The 19,932-nt window shown below is 42.3% G+C and overlaps 1 protein-coding gene across 25 annotated transcripts in view; it reads right to left on the reverse strand.

Moving 5' to 3' along the window:
• BAZ2B (bromodomain adjacent to zinc finger domain 2B) overlaps positions 1 to 19,932 on the reverse strand; it is a 331,616-nt gene that overhangs the window by 175,573 nt on the left and 136,111 nt on the right. For 24 of the 25 annotated variants that reach the window (XM_075933462.2, XM_075933455.2, XM_075933459.2 and 21 more), the window contains one exon: positions 15,415 to 15,570. In XM_075933462.2, coding sequence (XP_075789577.1) covers positions 15,415 to 15,568 — 154 coding nt within the window. In that variant the 5' untranslated portion in view covers positions 15,569 to 15,570. Of the gene's footprint in view, positions 1 to 15,414; positions 15,571 to 19,932 lie in introns of those variants that run through there. The other variant, XM_075933474.2, reaches the window with a different exon arrangement.

Raw genomic sequence — 19,932 nt, forward strand, 5'->3', positions numbered from 1 at the left:
CTGGTGACCGTGTGTCTGCCCTGAGACCATGCATGAAGGTGTAAAGTTGAGCGAAAGTATGTTGGGATACCCAGGTAGCTGCTTTGCAGATCTCGGATAGAGGCATGTTGTGCAATAGGCAGTCAAGGTAGCAATGGATCTAGCATAATATTCCCTGACTGTGAAAGGAGGCTCATAGCCCTTTAGTTGATAGCATAAGTGTATGCAATCTGCAATCCATTTGGAGACTGTTTAGATAGAGGGAGGCCTTTAGAGCATTCCATTGTTGAGATGAAAAGTTGTGGAGATTTCCAGAATTCCCTAGTCCTATCTATGCAAAATGTTAATGCTCGCCTCGTGTCTAGTTTGTGTTTAGAGGCTTCAAAGGGGATTAGCCTGAGATTTAGGGAAGATAGATAGATAACTGGAATGATTTATTAATATACAATGAGGAGGGTACTATGGGAAGGAACTTAGGGTGAGTCGTGAGTGTAATTATGTCCTTAAAGAATATGGTATATGGCAGATCCTAGTTCTCCTATACAATTTGCTAAAATAATGGCACTGAGGAAAGCAGCCTTCATCAATAGAGGAAGACAAGAGGCTTGAAGAGTTTGTGTATGAGCAAGCAGAGGACTAAATCAAGGTCCCAGAGTATCACCGGGGTATAGAACTTGGTATAGAACTTGGAGTCCCTTTAAAAAACATTTAATGACAGGGTGAGCAAATCTTGTGAAGAAATGAGGTTATAGCTGCTAGGTGAACCCTGAGAAAGCTCATCGACAAGCCCAACTCCTTGAGCATGAGGAGGCAGTCCAAGACAAGTGTTAGAGGAGCTTGACTTGCCTCCACTTGTCTAGAGGTGTACCATATCATGAACCTTTTCCATTTGTAGGAGTAGAAGGAGCGAATGGAGAGTTTTCTACTGTGGAGGAGGACGTGCTGTACCTGTTCTGAGCAAGATAACTCCACATGCGAGAGCTATGGTGGAGCCAAACCACGAGGTGAAGTCTGTGGAGATCTGGTGGTACAGGTGAGTCTGACCTTGTGTTAGCAGGTTCTGGCAAAGAGGAAGGAGAATCAGTTGACATACATTTGAGGAAAGGAAACGAAGGCTGCCTGGGCCATATAGGGACAATCAGAATGACCTTGTTTTTCTCCATCCAGATTTTTTGGATGACCTTGGAGAGGAGAGGAATGGGTGGAAATGCAGAATAGGCTCCCTTTTCACATTATGAGGAAGATGATGCCTTGTGAGTGCCTGCCTATGCCTGCTCTGGAACGGAATAGATGGCATTTAGCATTATGGGTTGTAGCAAACAGGTCCATTGTTGATTGATCCCACTTCTTGAAGATGTGTGTGACGATGGTTGCACTGAGTTCCCATTCGTGATACTGTGGGAAGCATCTGCTTAGCTCATCTGGTGTGATATTGCATGATCCTAGTATGTGTGCAGCTGAAATGAGTATGTTGTGTTGAATGCAGAAATTCCATAGCCTTATGTATAGTGAACAGGATCAGGCTTCTCCTTGCCTGTTTATGTAGAATGTTTTCCATCCGCACATGCACATGTTGATTCTGGAAGGGATAGAAAATGTCAAGAGGCTTTGTGCATGGCTCTCAATGCTAGGAGACTGATGTATAGGTGGGACTCAGATGCTGTCCATGTGCCTTACGCACTAAGATTTTGGATGTATGCACCGCCCCCCTTGGAGCAGTAGATAGGAAGAAGGACAGAACCCAGTATTAATAGTGGTCTGTTCCTAATGTGAATCTCAGGAAGGGTTTGTGTGAGGGGCATATTGACAAATGAAAGCATGCTAGGTCGAAGGCCGAAAACCAGTTCCCCTATTGTAACAATGGGATATTGGTAGACAGAGTTACCATGAGAAAACGCGATGCTGCCAGAGCACATGGTGCTGAGGCTCTGGAGGAGACATCTGTGCCAAACAATGGTGACTGTGGTTTAGAAGATACTGCTAGGTCACGGTGCTGTAGAAATGGCCGTGGTGCCGAAGATGTTGGTACAGCTGTGGTAGGCATCTTTAATTAACAGGGTATTGTGGACAGATGTAGTGTGGATGGCAGTGCAGATATGCGGTTCTCATCAGTTGGGCCATTTTTTTGGTCAGTGCTGGGAGTGCCGCAGAAGAGGTAAGCAGCTTGGAACATGCAGCCTTGATGCTGGGAGGCACAGATTTGTGGGTGGTGTTGGAGGTGCCAGGTGCATGTTAGGTGCTCACCAATGATACCTTCAGCACCGCTGAGAAACATTGGGCTGAAGATTTTTATTTTGAGCGGGGGAGAGGTAACAGTGTGCTCACCATGAACCACTGAAGAACTTTTTTTTTTTTTTTTGAGGAAGCCTTGGATCATGGGGAAGAAGGCACTATAGGAGTTGTTTGATCTCCAAGGTAGGTCTCAGGGGCTTCTCCAGAAGTAAGAGTTTGAACCTCTGGTCTCTGTCCCGGCACGCCCTCACTTTTAATTGTGTATAATCAGGGCATTTTTAGGGAACAAGGGACTGCTCCAGGGCAGCAGAGACACTGGAAATATCCATCAGAGATGGGCATGGCATCCTTACAAGATGAACAACATTTGAACCATGGCCAGTCAGACAATGCTGAAAGGTTGGTTGTGTGTGTGTGTGTGTGTGTGTGTTTTTAACTACAATTATAACTTTAAACTATAAAACTTATTAGACTATGTATAGAATGAACAACTGTAACTAAGTAAACTCCATCACAGGCCAAGGACAGTTGAGAAGGAATTGGATGGTGCCAGCTGCGCATGCACTATTTCGAGTAACAACGGAATGCAACTCAGGTGGCACACATGCAAAGCCAGAAGGGGACGGCTATTAGAATCTGCAATCGACAGCACTGGGATGGAACCAATCCTATGACTGGAGCACCCAGAGGGACATCTCTCAAAGAAGAAATAAACTTTGTGGGACCTTGGGAAATGTGGTCATACCCATGAAAAGTGGACACCCAGCTAACTAAAATCATGCCAGACCACAAATGTTGCTGGCCCAGAAAATGAGAAATTGGAAGGGTTAGATTTGTAGCACCAAAACAGTAAGGGATTGCTCATCTTTCGTTAGCTTTGCTTTGGGTCCAGTCCTGCAACATTTGCAAGAGAATGACCACTGAATTAAAACAAAGTTTATTGATGTAAGTCAGGATAGCAAAACAGGGTCCTTGCAAAAACAACAAAAAAGGCACAGCAATTTATTTTCCTTCATAATGTTCTTTATTTTCCACCAATGGAAGAGAGAAAATTTTTTAAAAAAAGCATCAAACTATCTACTTAGTTGCCTGGTCAGATATTTGTTCAGTGATTAAAAACTACAGTAGCAAATAAAACAAACAGCATAAACATCTCCATCACTATTACTATACTCTACCTAAACTGAATACATATATATGATTGTGGTATTTTTCTGTATATGTTCTCATACATACATTTTCCATTTGAATTGGGAGGACCCCGATTTGTAATATAATATTTTTTAGCATTGCATATACAGTTGCAATCTCGGTTCAATATGTATCTTAGGACTTTGCATGATTTAAGCAATGAAGTTTATTATACAGACCATTTACCAGACTATTGATTACTGCAAAGGAAATAATTATACCGAACTGGAGGAAATATGAACCTCCCTAATTGTGCTTCTCTAATTGTATGCACAGATTAAAATGTTTTTGACTTCATACCCTAGGGAAGAATAATTGCTTATGCTAAAGAGACCCGAGCAATTTTATTAGATTTGCGGGAACTGTACTTGTAAAAGACGTAATATGACAATTAATATAACGGCACTAATGAACCCACAACCATTGGTCCTTTTTGTCTTTGTTTTTAAGAAGTTATATTTGTAAGCAGGAAACTGAAAAGAAGGGGACTGGATTTGATGATTTCTCGAGGTCACTTCCAGTACCAGTATTCTATGGTCATATTCCATCTTGTTGCTTAAAAATCTTTCAAATTTAATGCAAGAGTGATTTAATGAAACTATGATACTTAGCATATGCATATTGCTGCAAAAAAATAAATAACAAATACAATAAATACACATTTGTTGCAGATTTTTGGGGAAAATTTTCTAGGACCCTGCAATTCAAGGAAAAACTTGAGATGTCCTTCCAAATATAAACTGTAATATGTTATACCAGTTAGACTGAAAGATGTGTTACCTACAAAAGTTTATGGGGGAGAACATTACAGCAAATCAGATTCTAGCCTGTTCAGAAGACTTCAATATGCCTTTAGGAAAAAAATACACCTTTATAAATAGAGGGTAAACAAAGTCTGCCCTCAAACCAAATACAAATGAACTCATGATATATTGGAGTTACTGTCACTCTGCATTACCATGAGCTGTTAAACAAGATAAACACTTACTAAAAAACAAAAATATGAAGAAAGATTTTTGAAATCAGATTTTTATTTAAAACAAAAGTTTTATTTTGAAAAAAATCAAGCCATTTAAAAATGATAATTTAACTAACAACTTATGTTAAGGCCAAAACTTATTATCTATATGAAGCTTACAAATTAAACATAAAAAATACAAGCAGTACATGTTTGCTGCCAGATTTTAATGTAAGTCATATCACTGAACTGGTGAAAGTTTTCCATAAGACCAGGAACCAAAGTGCTAAACTAGCTTTTGAAAGCAGTGCCGCATCTGCTGCGAAAGAATATTTTCTTTATTGCCATTTATATAAGTTCAATGACTTATTCATTCAAAATTAAGTAACCAACTGGGAACTGAAAATACAGCAAAACTTGTTTTGCTCTCCCAACTTATGAACAAAAACCAGATGAGAAACAATGTGCTTTAGTGGTTGAAAAATCTTGAAGGAAACGTGGGCCAGGAACAATCAGTTCAATTTACTAACAATGGATTGCATTTCCTCTGTTAAATAATATCAGTTTTAAATGCAAAACACATTTTCAAAAAATTCAAGGTAAATTTTTAAAGGTGATTTTGCTTAATAAATAATTAAATTACATTCTGCATATTAATTCCTTTGAATTTCCATCCAAATAAAGTTAGATACAAATCACAAATTTAAAAAATTATTTAGTAGTAAGAACTGTATTATTCACTTTTCTATCATAAAAAATAAAAATCAAGAATCTGAATAAGTTAAACTACATCACTTAAATAAATGTAAATAGATACAGTGCGCCTTTGTTAGTAAAGAGAAGCACCAATTTAGGCTAAATTTAATTGTGAATCAACAGGTTTTAATAGTTCTCAACCAATGTGAGTAAAAAACAGTTACTAACCTGTCCTGTAACTATTTTTCTTAGAGACACTCTGCACATGTCCATTTCATTTTAGGTGAGTGCACAGAAAGCAGGAATATTTTTCCCCATAGTAATACCCTTTGAAGTGGCACACGCATCCTGTGCATGTTCATGCTTTTAGCCAATGAAGAGATCAGAGCCGCCGCAAATCTCTATCAGTTCCTTTGCTCTGGATATTAGTGAATTAGGGTATGTCTACACTACAAAGTTAGTTCGAACTAACGGACGTTAGTTCGAACTAACTTTAATAGGTGCTACACTAGCGCTCCGCTAGTTCGAATTTGAATCGAACTAGCGGAGCGCTTAGTTCGAACTAGGTAAACCTCATTTTACGAGGACTAACGCCTAGAACTAAGGGCTGTGTAGCCCTTTAGTTCGAACTAGTGGGAGGCTAGCCCTCCCCAGGTTTCCCTGGTGGCCACTCTGGCCAACACCAGGGAAACTCTATGCCCCCCTCCCGGCCCCGGACCCTTAAAGGGGCACGGGCTGGCTACGGTGCCCGTGCCAGGTGCAAGCCTGCCAGCACACAGCTAGCAGACCCTGCACCTGGCACGGCACAGAGCCACCCACCCGATGCCCCCCAGCCCACCCCCTCTTGCCGGGACCAGGCTGGCGGCTCCCGGGAGCTTGCCCTGGACCGCAAGAGGCGGGCACCTTCCTGGGCTAGTGCGGACATCGTGGACCTCGTCCACGATCTCCGCACTAGGCACAGGAAAGTGGCAGTCTAGGGCAGGAGAGCTGCCAGCCTGGCCACCCAGGAGCAGGTGTGCATGAAAATCAAGGGGGTCCATTGAGACCCCCGACCCTGAGCCCTGAGCTTACAATGGCCGTCCTGGGTCAGACCAAAGGTCCATCTAGCCCAGTAGCCTGTCTGCCAACAGCGGCCAACCCTAGGGACCCTGGAGGGGATGGACCGAAGACAATGACCAAGCCATTTGTCTCGTGCCATCCCTCTCCAGCCTTCCACAAACTTTGGGCAGGGACACCACTCCTACCCTCTGGCTAATAGGACTCCATGGACCCAACCTCCATCACTTTATCTCACTTCCCTTTCAACTCTGTTCTAGTTGTAGCCTTCACAGCCTCCTGCAGCAAGGAGTTCCGCAGGTTAACTATTTGCTTTGTCAAGAACAACTTTCTCTTACTAGTTTCAAGCCTGCTACCCATTCCTTTCCTTTGGTGTCCTCTAGTCCTTCTTTATGGGAACTCATGAAGAACTTTTCTGAATGCACCCTCTCCACCCAACCCCTGCTTTTAGAGACCTCTATCCTGTCCCCCCTCCGTCTCCTCTTTTCTAAGCTGAACAGTCCCAGTCTCTGTAGCCTTTCGTCATCTGGGACCTGTTCCCAACCCCTGATCATGTTAGTTGCCCTCCCCTCTCCCAGCCTTTCTCTTCCCCTCTCCCACCTCCTTTTCCCAGTCTCCCCCAGTTTTGTTCAATAAAGACAGAGTCAATGTTGGAAGAAACGTTATCTTTATTTTGTACATCAATAAGAAGGGGGGCTAGGGAAGGGTAAGTGGAAGGAGGTGAGGGAGGAATGGGATACGAGCTCCCGATGGGGAGGACTGGGCTGGCTCTGCGGGCTTCTGGGGGTGGAAGCTCTCCTGCAGCCCCCCAATTACTCCCTCTCCCCAGATGGCAGCCTGCGGCAAGTGCAGCCGGGCTGATGGCCGAGTGGTGTGATGTGCCCAGTGTGGGCACTCAGGGCACTCCAAGCCAGAACTTCTTTGCAAGCGGGGCACCCCTTAGAACTGTGTGTCCGGGGTGGGGGTCGGGACCCTTTAAGCGCAGCCCTCGGCTAGCCTGAGACAGCATCTCCATGCTCTAAGTCCTCCTTTTATGCCCTGCCGGCACTGCTTCCAGCCATCCTTAAGCCCTGTTCAGAGTCCACTCAATGTGGACTTGCTAGTTCGAACTAGCAAAACACTAGTTTGAACTAGTTTTTAGTTCTAGATGCGTTAGTTCGAACTAGCTTAGTTCGAATTAACTAATTCGAACTAAGTTAGTTCGAACTAGCGCTGTAGTGTAGACGTACCCTTAGATAGTGATACAGAGAGAAATATGAGTGGGTCATGGAATGGATACGTACAACACATATTGAAGAAGAACAATTACATAATTGCTTAGTAACCATTTTTCCATCCTGGAGTGATTCTACACATCCATTCCACTTCTGGTGACTTACAAGCTGTTCAGGCACCAACAACCTGGTTACTGCTTTGCAAACAGACATGTGACACAAAAATGTAGCTGAAGCCTGATTAGCTCTTGTAAACTAACATGGGGCCACAGCTAATGACATCAAGATAGGCATGATGCCACTTTTGACTCCAAAGAAGAGCCAAGTAATCAGACAGCCAAGATAGTGCAAGATGGGGGGGAGGGATAGCTCAGTGGTTTAAGCATTGGCCTGCTAAACCCAGGGTTGTGAGTTCAATCCTTGCAGAGGCTATTTGGGGCAAAAATTTGTCAGGGATGGTTCTTGGTCCTGCTGTGAAGGCAAGAGACTGGACTTGATGACCTTTCAAGAAAGGTCCCTTTCAGTTCTAGGAGATAGGCAATCTCCATTAATTTAATTTTTAATTTAATGCCATCCTGAGCACATTGCCTGTAACTCTACAGTGGCAGCCAGGACTCCCAGGCCCCTTTGAATTGCCAGGCCATGGTGCAGTTGCCCCTTCCTTTCCTCTCGTCCCCCCACCCCACCATCGGCAGGGCTGCCGGATAAGTAGGCTGCAACTGTGTAGAAGTCTTTGTTGCCACAAGCACTGAATTCTGGAGTGGAGTAGAATACCTCTGTTGTAGTAGGTACTAGAGTTTATGAAGTAGATGGGGCCAATAAATACATCCAGCAAAACTGGAGAAGCCAGTATCGGGAGGTAGAGCAAATCTATAGCTGCTGTATCTAACTCTGACATTTTCTGTATCAAGAGACCACTACAACAGCTGTCTACAGGGTTGACCATGTAGAAGGTGCAACCAAAATAATGAATCTTTATGATCCTAAGATTAGAACTGAAATCACTACCTCTGCTGATCAGTCAAGGAAGCATGAATTATTGGGGCATGCCTAGCCAGACCTGATGCTCTACCTCCAGTATCCACATTACTACTTGTGGGTGCCACCAGAAGCCTCGAGTTTGTCTACATGGTATTACAATTCAGATTGAGCCAATGTTGAAGGTACCTCATGTGTAGCCCTGCGAATAGGACTGCAAACGTGGCAGCCCTATGTCCCAATAGTTGGAGGTATGTCCAGTCTATGGAGAAGGGAGTCTGCTTGACCTGTTGAACGAGGTTGCAGATTGCCTTGAACCTTTGTGGCAGGAGGCAGAGTCTCGCAGAGACCGAGTCTAGTGATGCCCCGATAAATTCTATCCTTTGCGTAGGCTGTATAGTGGATTTTTGTATATTGATAAGCAGGCCAAGTCGGGAAAAACATTCTCTGCTAAAGAGGCCAAAGGGGAGGACTCTGTACTGATAGTGGTCTTGGCCCATGACAAATCTGAGAAATCTTCTGTGAGATCGGTGGATAGTTACATGAAAATATGCGTCTTGGAGGTTGAAGGCTGAGAACCAGTTCCTTTTGTCCAGTGCAAGTATGGTGGTTGCCAGGGTCACTATCCTGAATCTTATATTGTGAATGAAGTTGTTGAGTTTCCTGAGCTCGAGGATCTGTCTCCATCCCTGTTTTTTTGGCTATGAGGAAATAATAGGAGTAGAATCCTCTCCCTCTGTATTCTTTGGCGACGGGTTCTATTGCCCCTAACGGGAGTAATTTTTGCACCTCTGCCCATAGTAGGGGCTCATGAGAGGGGTCCCTGAAAAAGGACAGGGTAGGGGGCATGGTTATGAAGGGGATGTGTGTGACCTGATTTGATCATTTCTATGACCCATTTATCTGTGGTAATTTGGGCCCTTTGTTGGCAGAAAGATCTCAGGTGGTGATGGAAAGTGACACTGGAGTGCACTGGTAGCGTGGGTTGGTCGCTCAGACCCGTGACCAAAGCTTCAAATTTGGAGGTGGACTGATTTGTGGAGAAGTGGTTTTTCTGAGTCCTCCTCCTGTTAAATTGTTGCTTAGGCCAGTTATATGGCCTCTGCTGCTGCCTGTAGTAACTGTAATTATAGTCCCATGGCCTTTGGTAGAAAGTATATTTGTGTTATTGGGTAGGGTGTACATCCCGAGTATGCAAAATGTTGTGCGGGAGTCCTTTATAGTGTGTAGGATCTCATCTGTGCTGTTAGCAAATAGTTGTTTTCTGTCAAAGGGGAGATCCTCCACCCTTGCTTGAAGTTCTCTTGGGACCCCTGATGATTGTAGCCACTAGGCCTTATGCCTTACAATGGCTGTGGCTCTAGCGATGGTGCCATAGTTTTAGCTATTGAATAACCCTCCTCAATAATGGATTGAAGGTGAGGTCGTTTATTATCAGGGAGATCCTGTAGCAGGTCTTGTAACTTGGCATAATTAGCATGGTCATAATTGGGCAGTCCTTTTGGGCAATAAAATGGCAAATGAAATTTAATGTGAATAAGTGTAAAGTAATGCACATCAGGAAAAATAACCCCAACTATACGTACAGTATGATGGGGGGTAATTTGGCTAGGACAAATCAGGAAAGAGATCTTGGAGTTATCGTGGACAGTTCTCTGAAAACTTCAACACAGTGTGCAGCAGTGGTCAAAAAGGCAAATAGGATGCTAGGAATTATTAAGAAAGGGATAGAAAATAAGACACAGAATATCTTACTGTCCTGTATAAAACTATGATACGACCACATCTTGAATACTGTGTACAGATGTGGTCTCCTCACCTCAAAAAAGATATTTTGGCCTTGGAAAGGGTTCAGAAAAGGGCAACTAAAATGATTAGGGGTTTGGAACAGGTCCCATATGAGGAGAGGTTAAAGCGACTGGGACTTTTCAGTTTAGAAAAGAGGAGACTGAGGGGAGATATGATAGAGGTATATAAAATCATGAATGGTGTGGAGAGGGCCGATAAAGAAAAGTTATTTATTAATTCCCTAAATAGAAGACCTAGAGGACACCAAATGAAATTAATGGGGAGCAGGTTTAAAACTAATAAAAGAAAGTTCTTCTTCACACAGCGTGTAGTCAACCTGTGGAACTCCTTGCCAGAGGAGGCTGTGAAGGCTAGGACTATAATAGAGTTTAAAGAGAAGCTAGATAATTTCATGGAGGTTAGGTCCATAAAAGGCTATTAGCCAGGGGATAAAATGGTGTCCTTGGCCTCTGTCAGAGGCTGGAGAGGGATGGCAGGAGACAAATCTCTTGATCATTGTCTTCGGTCCACCCTTTCTGGGGCACCTAGTGCTGGCCACTGTCAGCAGACAGGATACTGGGCTAGATGGACCTTTGGTCTGACCCAGTACGGCCGTTCTTATGTTATTGGTCAGAAGGGCTGTATAATTTGATATACGGAATTGAAGTGTGGCCGAAAAGTCCACTTCGCAGCCAAAGGTGTCAAGCCGTTTGTGTTCTTTGTCACGGGGCATCGATTTAAATTGTGGGTACTTCACCTTGTGATTTACTGAGTCTACCACCAGAGAGGTTGGCTGGGTGGGTGCAAAGAGAAAGTCGAGGTACTTTGCAAGGATAAAATATTTTCTGTCCGCTCTGTGGTTTGTTGCTGGAACAGAAGCTGGATTTTTCCACAAAGCATCTGAAAGTTCAATGACAGCTTCGTTGATAGGTAAAGCTATCTTCAAGGATGCTGTGGGTTTTAATATTGTGGGTAATTTATATTGTTTATCCTGAACCTCTTGTAAAGTGATGTCTTGGGATTTTGCTACCTGTTTAAATAATTCCTGAAATTGTTTCAGGTCAGCTGCCGGTGGAGAAGAAGAGATCTGGAAAACTGCTTCATCCTGCCTGGACCTAGGCTCATGTGAGAAACGCTCTGAATCTGAGAGAGTAAGTTATCATTCTCATTAGAACCCACTTGAGAGATTACTGAGGGCGGTGGGTAGGCAAGGAACGTGCAGAAATTATGGGTGAGCATATCGAAGTGTGCTGTTGTTGGGCTGTAAAGGCTGTGTGCCTTGAGCTGTAGGCCTGGGAGCAACGTTTTCGGTACCCTTGCCATGCATCCCAAGGAGTCCAGTGAGGCTAGAATTGATGTGGGGGATACATCCATAGCTGGTTAGACCACAGGGGATGCTGCTGGTCTCTGTATGAATGCCAAGAAGACAGTGATAGTCATATCAGCCTGAGGAGATTTTTGTAAATGCCGCGTTTTGTGCAGCACCTTTTTATGCTGCGGTGCTGGGAGGGCGTGATCAAGGTCAATCTGCCCCATTTGTTCAGGCACCGAGGGAGAGCTCATAGGAGCTGATGGTGGAGGCATATGCGACTTTCCTGAGGCTGCTGCCTCATTGGCGCCAGACAGAGCAGCAGTTTAGACTCTGCCTCAGCCTCAGCATTTCTCCACGGTGCCAGAAACTGATGGCACCAGGGAACGCGAGGCTCTGGGCAACATTGATAAGGAGTGTACTGGGGAAGCCCTTGCGGCTTGAGAGCCTTTGCAGGGTCAGGAAGCTGCCCTGTCAGAGCTTTTGCTGTCCCCGTGCCTCCTCTGGTTTGTCTCTTGATGGTTGAAGAGACTTTTCCCAGAGTAAAGTTTTAAGCCACATTTTGTAGTCTTTTCTGGTCCTAGACATCGTATTCAGGCAGTGAGGGCGCTTATGTGCTGCATGATACTCCCCATAGCATTTGTCACAGAATGCATGGCCATCTGAGGTAGGCATCAAGTCTCTGCATGAATCGCATCATTTAAAGTCGGGGGAACCTGGCATGCTGAAGAGAAAAAAGTTGTCGCCGCGGCAGCAGCAGCTTTTTTTTTTTCTTAAGTGTAGCAAACCTTGAAAGAAGCTATAAATGACTGAACTATGAGGTAAAAACCCTAAAACAAATTGTAAAATTCTTATTTCCTGTTAGAAAGAGTGCTGCTTTGAACTCTGTCTTCAGCCAAGGACAGTTGAAAAGGAACTGACGGGACTCTCGCCATGTACGCACTCCACAAACGGCAGGGGGATGAGATGCTAGGTGCACAGGTGCAGCGCGAGGGGCACTGCTCTGCAAAAATCTCCGATCCCTGGTGCAAGGATGCACCAAGACCTGAGTGGAGGACCCACAGTGACACCACTTGCTGAAGAACTAATTATTTACTACTTACCAAATTTAATAAACTTTCTCTGGAGGAAAGAGAGAGATTATATAGACAAGTATAGATACTCAGAACCCTGATCACAGGCGGCGAAAAAGAACTGAGAGAAGGAGAGTCAGGGCAGCTCCTTTCTACCATCAGGTAGCAGCAAGTGGAGGAAGGCAAACACATTATCCCAATGGTACTGCTATGAGAAAACATCTTCCATTTTGGTGCACTCTGCATATACAACCTGAATCAGAATGGATATCCATTGCAATCATGCAAAAAAATCTTTTTCAGGAAAATAACTAAAATGTACACATGTAAAATACAATTAAAATTTATTGTTTAAAATAGCTTCCTGCTTGCTGATCTGAATCGTAATCAAAATTAGTTATCTGAATTGGTTTGATTTAAATCAATCCACCCTGCTGTCAGGCAAAAATGAAACAATGGTCTCAAGAATAAAGTCAACAATCAAAGGAAATGCTAGTGAAACATCTAAATAGGTGACACCAAAGATATGCAAAGGACTACTGAATTTTCTAATGGAGACAAAATAAATTTATATATTTTACTATCCTAAACATAATACCTACAAACTTTCTTCTTTCTCTAAAAAAACTATTACGCTGTAAGGAAATTATCAAAAAACTTGTCCTAAAAATATACTGTACTATAGAAGACATACAAGACAACTTTAATGTGGCAAGTAGAGTAGAAAATTCTAGCAAATTCTCAATGTGATCTAAGACATTTTAGCCACATGTAAATTAACTCCTACTATATGTTGAGAAACCACCATATAACAAGAATTGAACAACTTCAAGTGACGGGAGCCAATGAGGATGGGCAAACATACCCATATGGATTTTTTGGAACAGTGGTAAAAGAGGAGCCCCTAATCAACTTAGCAAGTCCAACTGAAGCAAGAAGCTCCCCTAGTGGCTTCTTTTTGAGCAACTGCAAAGAAATATTGTTGAGATACTATCTCAGGCACAGCAGGCTACTTTATTTTGTATCTTCTCCAGAGCAAAACTGTGTGTGAATGGTACTAGGCTAGGACAGAAAGAGCACACTGGTTTTGATAAGTAATGAGGGCAGTTCTTCAGTTAGGCACCCAATTCTAATAGAATGAACTACATTTGCTATGGACAATGATGCACTACTTACATTATAATGTCTTGTATACAGACCTTTTCATTTTCTGTGCTTTATTAGATCCTTCAAAATTAATAAAGCTAACAGACAGTATATTTTACATAAACTTTTATCTAGAAAGAAGGGAGAAAGCATTCAAACATACACCAAATTTCTATTATACAGCTGACTAGCATCCTGAAAAGCTTGTTTAGCTCTTGTTAGAGATACAGACAAAACAAGACATGCACTCCTACAGTAACTGACATGTCCAACTGAAAACTCCCTGGAAGATTACGAGGCCACAGCTCCTCCTTAGCAGTCTACAAAAGAGTAGGAGCTTGCAGGGCAGGGCAACTGGTACTCAGGGTTTGGCCTTTCGGTCATGCAGATCCATAATAGTCAGGGTTCCCTGGCCTCCATGTATGGCGCCAGACTTTCAATCAGGTAGAGCTATAATAGTCAGGCATCTTGGCCCCTAAATAGGGCAGGTAAATCAGTGATTAGGGCTCTAGCCTTTCAATCAGTAGGGTCCTGCCCTTCCAATCAGGTAGAGCAATGCTTCCTGGCCCTTAAACAGGATAGGGTAACCCAAACCCACCTAAGTTCTCATGAAAAAGATGAACACCACAGGCAGGCTATGGACTTAGATAAGGGTTCATGTTACAAAGCACAGGTCTCCTGGCCCATGGAGGGAAGAGTACTGCCACCCTAAGGGTAGGGTAAAGCGGCGACGCTTGTCTGCCCAACTGTCCTGCATCCCAACCGAGGGCCCCTTCAGTGTTGGAGAAGTCTACCACTCACTATCTACCAGACCACTGCCTAGCTCCAGTGGATTACTTCCAACACTCTGCTTTAGGTATACCTGCATACACAGGTCATCTTCCACTTCCCTTGAGTACATTCGCAAAAGTACCAGTAGCAGCTCCTCAGTGTTAAGACTCACTGGAAGGTCTGGTTGGTCCCTGGACCAACAGCAGTTCTCCCTGGTGCTAGCATCCAGGCACGGGAAAGAAACATCTATCATCTCCGGCAGCTTCCTCCCAACTGAGCAGCTAGACCAGCTGTTTATAGTTCTTCTTCCGGCCCGGCCCCACTTCCTCCAGCATGCAAGGTGTGGCCCTCTTGGCTCCACCCACCAAGCTACTTGGGGTGGGTGGAGCCAGGAGGGGAGACCATACCTTGGTGTCTGAGGGGGGGCCATGCCTCATTGCTATACACTCTCACATAGCCTTCCCAGCAGAGAATAATTAGACAGTTAGAATAATTTCATGCTGTGATCCAATAATTTGACAAGGAGGTCCATAATAGAAAGTCCTTCTCCTGGCAAACCTCTTCACAAATCAGAAGACAAATAATTAAGGTAGCTACTTGGCTTAACTCTAAGTGACATACACTGAGGAAGCTGAGGTTTATTTTTATAGGGTCTCTGCCTAAAATATTATCCCTACGTACAATATATGTATATTTGTGATCTGCTACACTGATGTATCCTGTTGATCTTCTCTGCAATATTAATGAAGTTCTTTATAAATTAAACACTCTTTTGGAGTTGGCAAAACATCATTTTCAAGCTTTTGGAGATAATGGTTTCTATTGTAGAAGAAAAAAACATACAAAACAACTTCAGTCTGACATGCATTTTACTCTGTCTTAAAGATATTTGATGTAGCAGTTTTTACTTTATTGTTATGCTTAATCCTATAACATACTCCATTCTGAAATTTCATAAAATATGCTACCTACATGCAAATCATCTTGCAAATTAATAAAGTATAATTCATTATGAATATTTACCGCATGTGTTGATTGTGGAGCTAAGTGCTGCAGCTCCAGTGGAAAGGCCACCTTTTGAAACTGCAGACACTACAGAAGGTGTAGAAGATGCAGGAGATGAAGTAGCTGTAGTAGAGGAGACTAATGATGATGTTAGTCGCTCTCCTGACTCCATATCTATAAGAAATAGAACATAAGAAATATTTTTCTCCCCATTTCTTTTAATGAATGACATGAAAATTGTAGGGAAACCACTCACCAAAATACAAATATACATGGAATTATACTTACACTGTTTAAACACACAGAGAGGGAAAAAACTGCTTTACACAAAAGGAAAGGAAGATGGACTTGTATATTACCAGAATTCTCCAAATATGGGTCTCTATTGGAGTTATGTGATATCAGTTCATAAGCAGTTTCATCATTAGTGGGCTCATATACATTGACCTATGAATATGACCCAGAGATATATAAAGGACATCCTTCCCTGATCTTACTCAGTTCCTCTGTTTCTTGTAAGCTAGCTAGAATACTCCAAAGAAGTAGGGGGGAAAAAAAGGGAGGACCAACATGGGTTTGTATATAAAATATACTTGGAACATAGTACTTCCAGGTAAAAAGTCTCAGATGGGTAGCTGTGTTAAAACAAACAGTCCTGTAGCACCTTAGGGTACAGCTAGACTACGTTTTTCTTTGGAAAGGAGATATGCAAATGTGGCACTAATTTGCATATCTTCTTCTGATAGCTTTTTTGAAAATGTTTTTTTCTTTCGAAAAAGAAAGCAGTTTAGATGCGGTTCTTTTGGAAAAAAAACAACCCTTTTTTGAAAGATCCCTTCTTCCTCAAAAAATAAGGTGTGCAGGGTTCTTTTGAAAAAGGGTTCTCCCACCCCAAAAGAACAGCGTCTAAATGGCTTTCTTTTTTGAAAAAAACGCTTTCAAAAAAACGATCGGAAAGAGATATGCAAATTAGCACCAAATTTGCACATATAATTTTGAAAAAAGAATGTACCCTTAGAGACTAACAAATGTTTTAGACTATGAGCTTTTGTGGGTAAAATCCACTTCAGCAGATGAGTTGTAGTGGAAATTACAGAATTCTGGGTATATATAACAGCACAAGGAGTTACTTGTCAATTGTAGGACCAACACTAATGAAGCTAATTAAGTCAGGATGGATGTCTCATTCACAGTATTTGATATGGACATGCAAATATCAGACCAGGGAAATTGCCTTTGTAGTGCATTAACCAGTTAAGATCTTTATTCAAACCTAAATTGATAGTACTGAACTTTTAAGTAAACTCCAGTTCAGCTGTTTCTCTCCATAATTGGGTGATAAAATTCTACTATAGAAGGATAGCTACTTTTAAATTCATCCATCCTGATTTAATTAGCTTCATTAACACTTGTCTCATAACTGACAGGAAACTTCTTTTGCTATTATATATACCCCGAATTCTGTAATTTCCACTCCAACTCATCTGCTAAAGTGGGTTTTACCCACAAAAGCTCATGACCTAATAGTTGTTTTTACTTCCGGTTCAGTAATTCATGTTTCTCCTTCATGCAATTGCCTCTCAACACAAGCTGCAGCCTTATAACCTTATTCATTTCAGTGGGTGTAGTGTGGCTAAACCTGTCTTTGAAAACGTCCCAAAAAATCTTTCTGTGATACAAACGCTTCACTGCTTAATAGGCCATCTGGATAATTTCTAGGCAAAGAGTTCAACTCTTGGGGTTTTCCTTCAAGGCTATAAACAACAAATGTGATGAACTCAGAAAGGGTTTGGTCCTTTCCACTTGCAGATAATTTAGGCTATATAGGCTGATCATGCATGCTATCAGGTGCTGAAGAAAATACTGAAACAAAATAGGATTTGATTTTATCGAAACTTGGGATATCACCTTAGGCAAAAATTCTAGATGGGAATGCAGCACTACCTTATATTTGTAATCACTGCATAACAAGAGTCCATCATTAAAGTCTGAATTTCACATGTTTCTAAAAAAGTAATCTTTAATGAACAAACCGTAACAGCCAATACTCCCAGTGGTTGAAAGGGAACAGAGCAGGAACATAGTAAAAAAGTTCATTTGCTGAGAATTATAATGCTAATAAATTTGGAGAAAAGGAGTAACAGGTATAAAATAATTGGCAAAAATATTTCAGATCCCTATTTATAAAAATTGAACTGTTTTAAACTAAACTATGAATGACAAATCTGCACTCTTGTAAATGACATAAAACAAGAACGTCAAAACCAAGATGACAATTAACTACTACCTATATTTTGATGGAATCAAACTGATAAAACTGTGACCTTCCTTAATGACTTCCCTGAGAATGGTACCTTCTTCAAGTCATACCATACAGTTCTAACTGTAAAGAAGAAAAAGGAATTACACAAAAAAGTAGCAAAAAAAAAGGAATTACACAAAAAATTATAGGTCACGGAAATCAAATTTATAGATCCATGGTTAGGTGATAGAAAACTAAACAAAATATTAACCTCCCAAATGGAAATTCTGTAACCGAGAAACTAATTTAATATAGCTGGAACTAGTTTCATTTTATAGAAACTCAAAACAGCAGCCCCACGCAGCCAGCCACTGAACCAGCTTATTGGTTTTATTCTTTACAACCCAATTTATTACATAGAAACTTTGCTCCCTCAGGAAATCAGATAGCATTGAATCTGCAAATACAGAAACAAGCTATCAAATAGCTCAACATAGTGCCAAAATTTTTGATTACCTCTTGGCTACTTAGGTTCCAAATATTTTCCTATAGGACAGGAGCAAGCTGACTTTACACAATGCAGAAGGTGAAAATGCCAGATAACTCCTGACCTTCGTCATTTCACCAAGGCTTGACAGGATTAAAGTAAGCAGCTCAGATTTTAAATTCAGTCTACCTTTTCTATAGATGCTTACTACATAATTACTAAAAGAGTCACTCCACAACTGAAAAACAAGTCACGATAGTGTTGTGGCTCTGGTCAACAACGTTCAGGCTGTAAAAATCTGGTTGGCAGCACAGTGGGGTTGGCAGGCCCCATGCTTAGCTACAGGGAAGCAGTCAGCATGTCCTGGTGGACGTGTCCCTAGGTGGAGGGGCAACCAAGGAGTATCATGCTCTGTCCGACCTGAAGGTGCTGCCCCAATAACCAGCTCCACAGTTTCACTGGCCAAGAATCTCAGTGAATAGGAGCACCACCTACAAGCGGAAGCAACAAACAGAACCTCTGGCTGTTTTTCACCTAGAAGCTTGAGGGATATGTCCTCTCTTCCCTGGAGCAGCTTGAAGTCAGTGCAACCTGGAGCCCACACCCCAATGCTCTACCCTAGCCTAAAGCCTCCTCCTGTACTCTGAATCTCTCATTTTGGATCACACCCCAGAGCCTGTACCCCCTTCCCATGCCCCAATCCTCTGCCTCAGCCCAGGCCCTCTTCCACACTCCAAACCTCTTGACCCTACCTACCCCAAACCAGAGCCCCCTCTTGTATCCCAAACCCCTCACCCCAGCCCCACACAACCCCAGCCGGAGCCCTCACCCACTCCTACATTCTAAGTCCCGGTCTCAGCCCAGGGAAAATGAGCAAGTGAGGGGAGAAGTGAGTGACAGAGGGAGGGAGGATGGAGTGAGTGAGTGAGGGAACAGGGCAAGGGTGTCCAGTTTATTGCAATTAGAAAACTGGCAACCCTAAAATTTAGTGATGGATGTTCTTAACTCATTTGTAAAAATCATTGGGAAACTCATGCAAATGTATACCATAAGTTCATCACTCTGGTCTTGAAACCTCAAAATTTCTCTTAAAGATAATCAAACATTTTAATATTCCTTAAGTGATTCTCTTTGCCACACCTGTAATCATAGTACTGCATGTTGCAAATAATTTAGTATTTTCATTTTATTTTGAACTCCAGTATATACATTTGAAGCTTTAAATACGAATTCTAATCATGCTCATGCCACCTCTGTGTCTGAAGCTACCATTACGTATACATATCTGAGATACTGCTCTACTGTTTTGTATGTTCTAAAATGGCAACTGACTTAGGGCGTGTCTGCATGGTGGAGTAATTCACTCTAAAGGCATGTGATTTCTATAGAATATTAATGTGTTGCACATTATTTGGTACATGTAGAGCCTGCTGGTTTCCTTTAACATAGAATTGTTTCAAACAGCACTACACTGTAGACCTTTCTAGTGTGATCTTATGCAGCACTGTTTGAAACAGTCCTATGTGAAAAGAAACCAGCAGGTTTTCCATGAATCATGATCCTTTAGAGTACATTACCCCATCAACTTTGGTTGTTTAATTCTTTATGATATCCTCTAGGAACTGCCACATGGGACCAGCTTACTAGTATAGATTTAAATATACACAACAGAGATGCCTATAATGGGCAAAAAGCTTATGCTAGGTCAACTGTCAGCCAACAAAGCCCACATTACAGATAGGATAATAATGTCTGGATCTACCTTAACCTACAAAAAGATCACATCTGTTCACTAACACCTAAAGAA

The sequence above is a fragment of the Pelodiscus sinensis genome, chromosome 7 (assembly GCF_052426305.1).
Source record: "Pelodiscus sinensis isolate ZL-2025 chromosome 7, ASM5242630v1, whole genome shotgun sequence".
NCBI classification, from domain to species: domain Eukaryota; kingdom Metazoa; phylum Chordata; order Testudines; family Trionychidae; genus Pelodiscus; species Pelodiscus sinensis.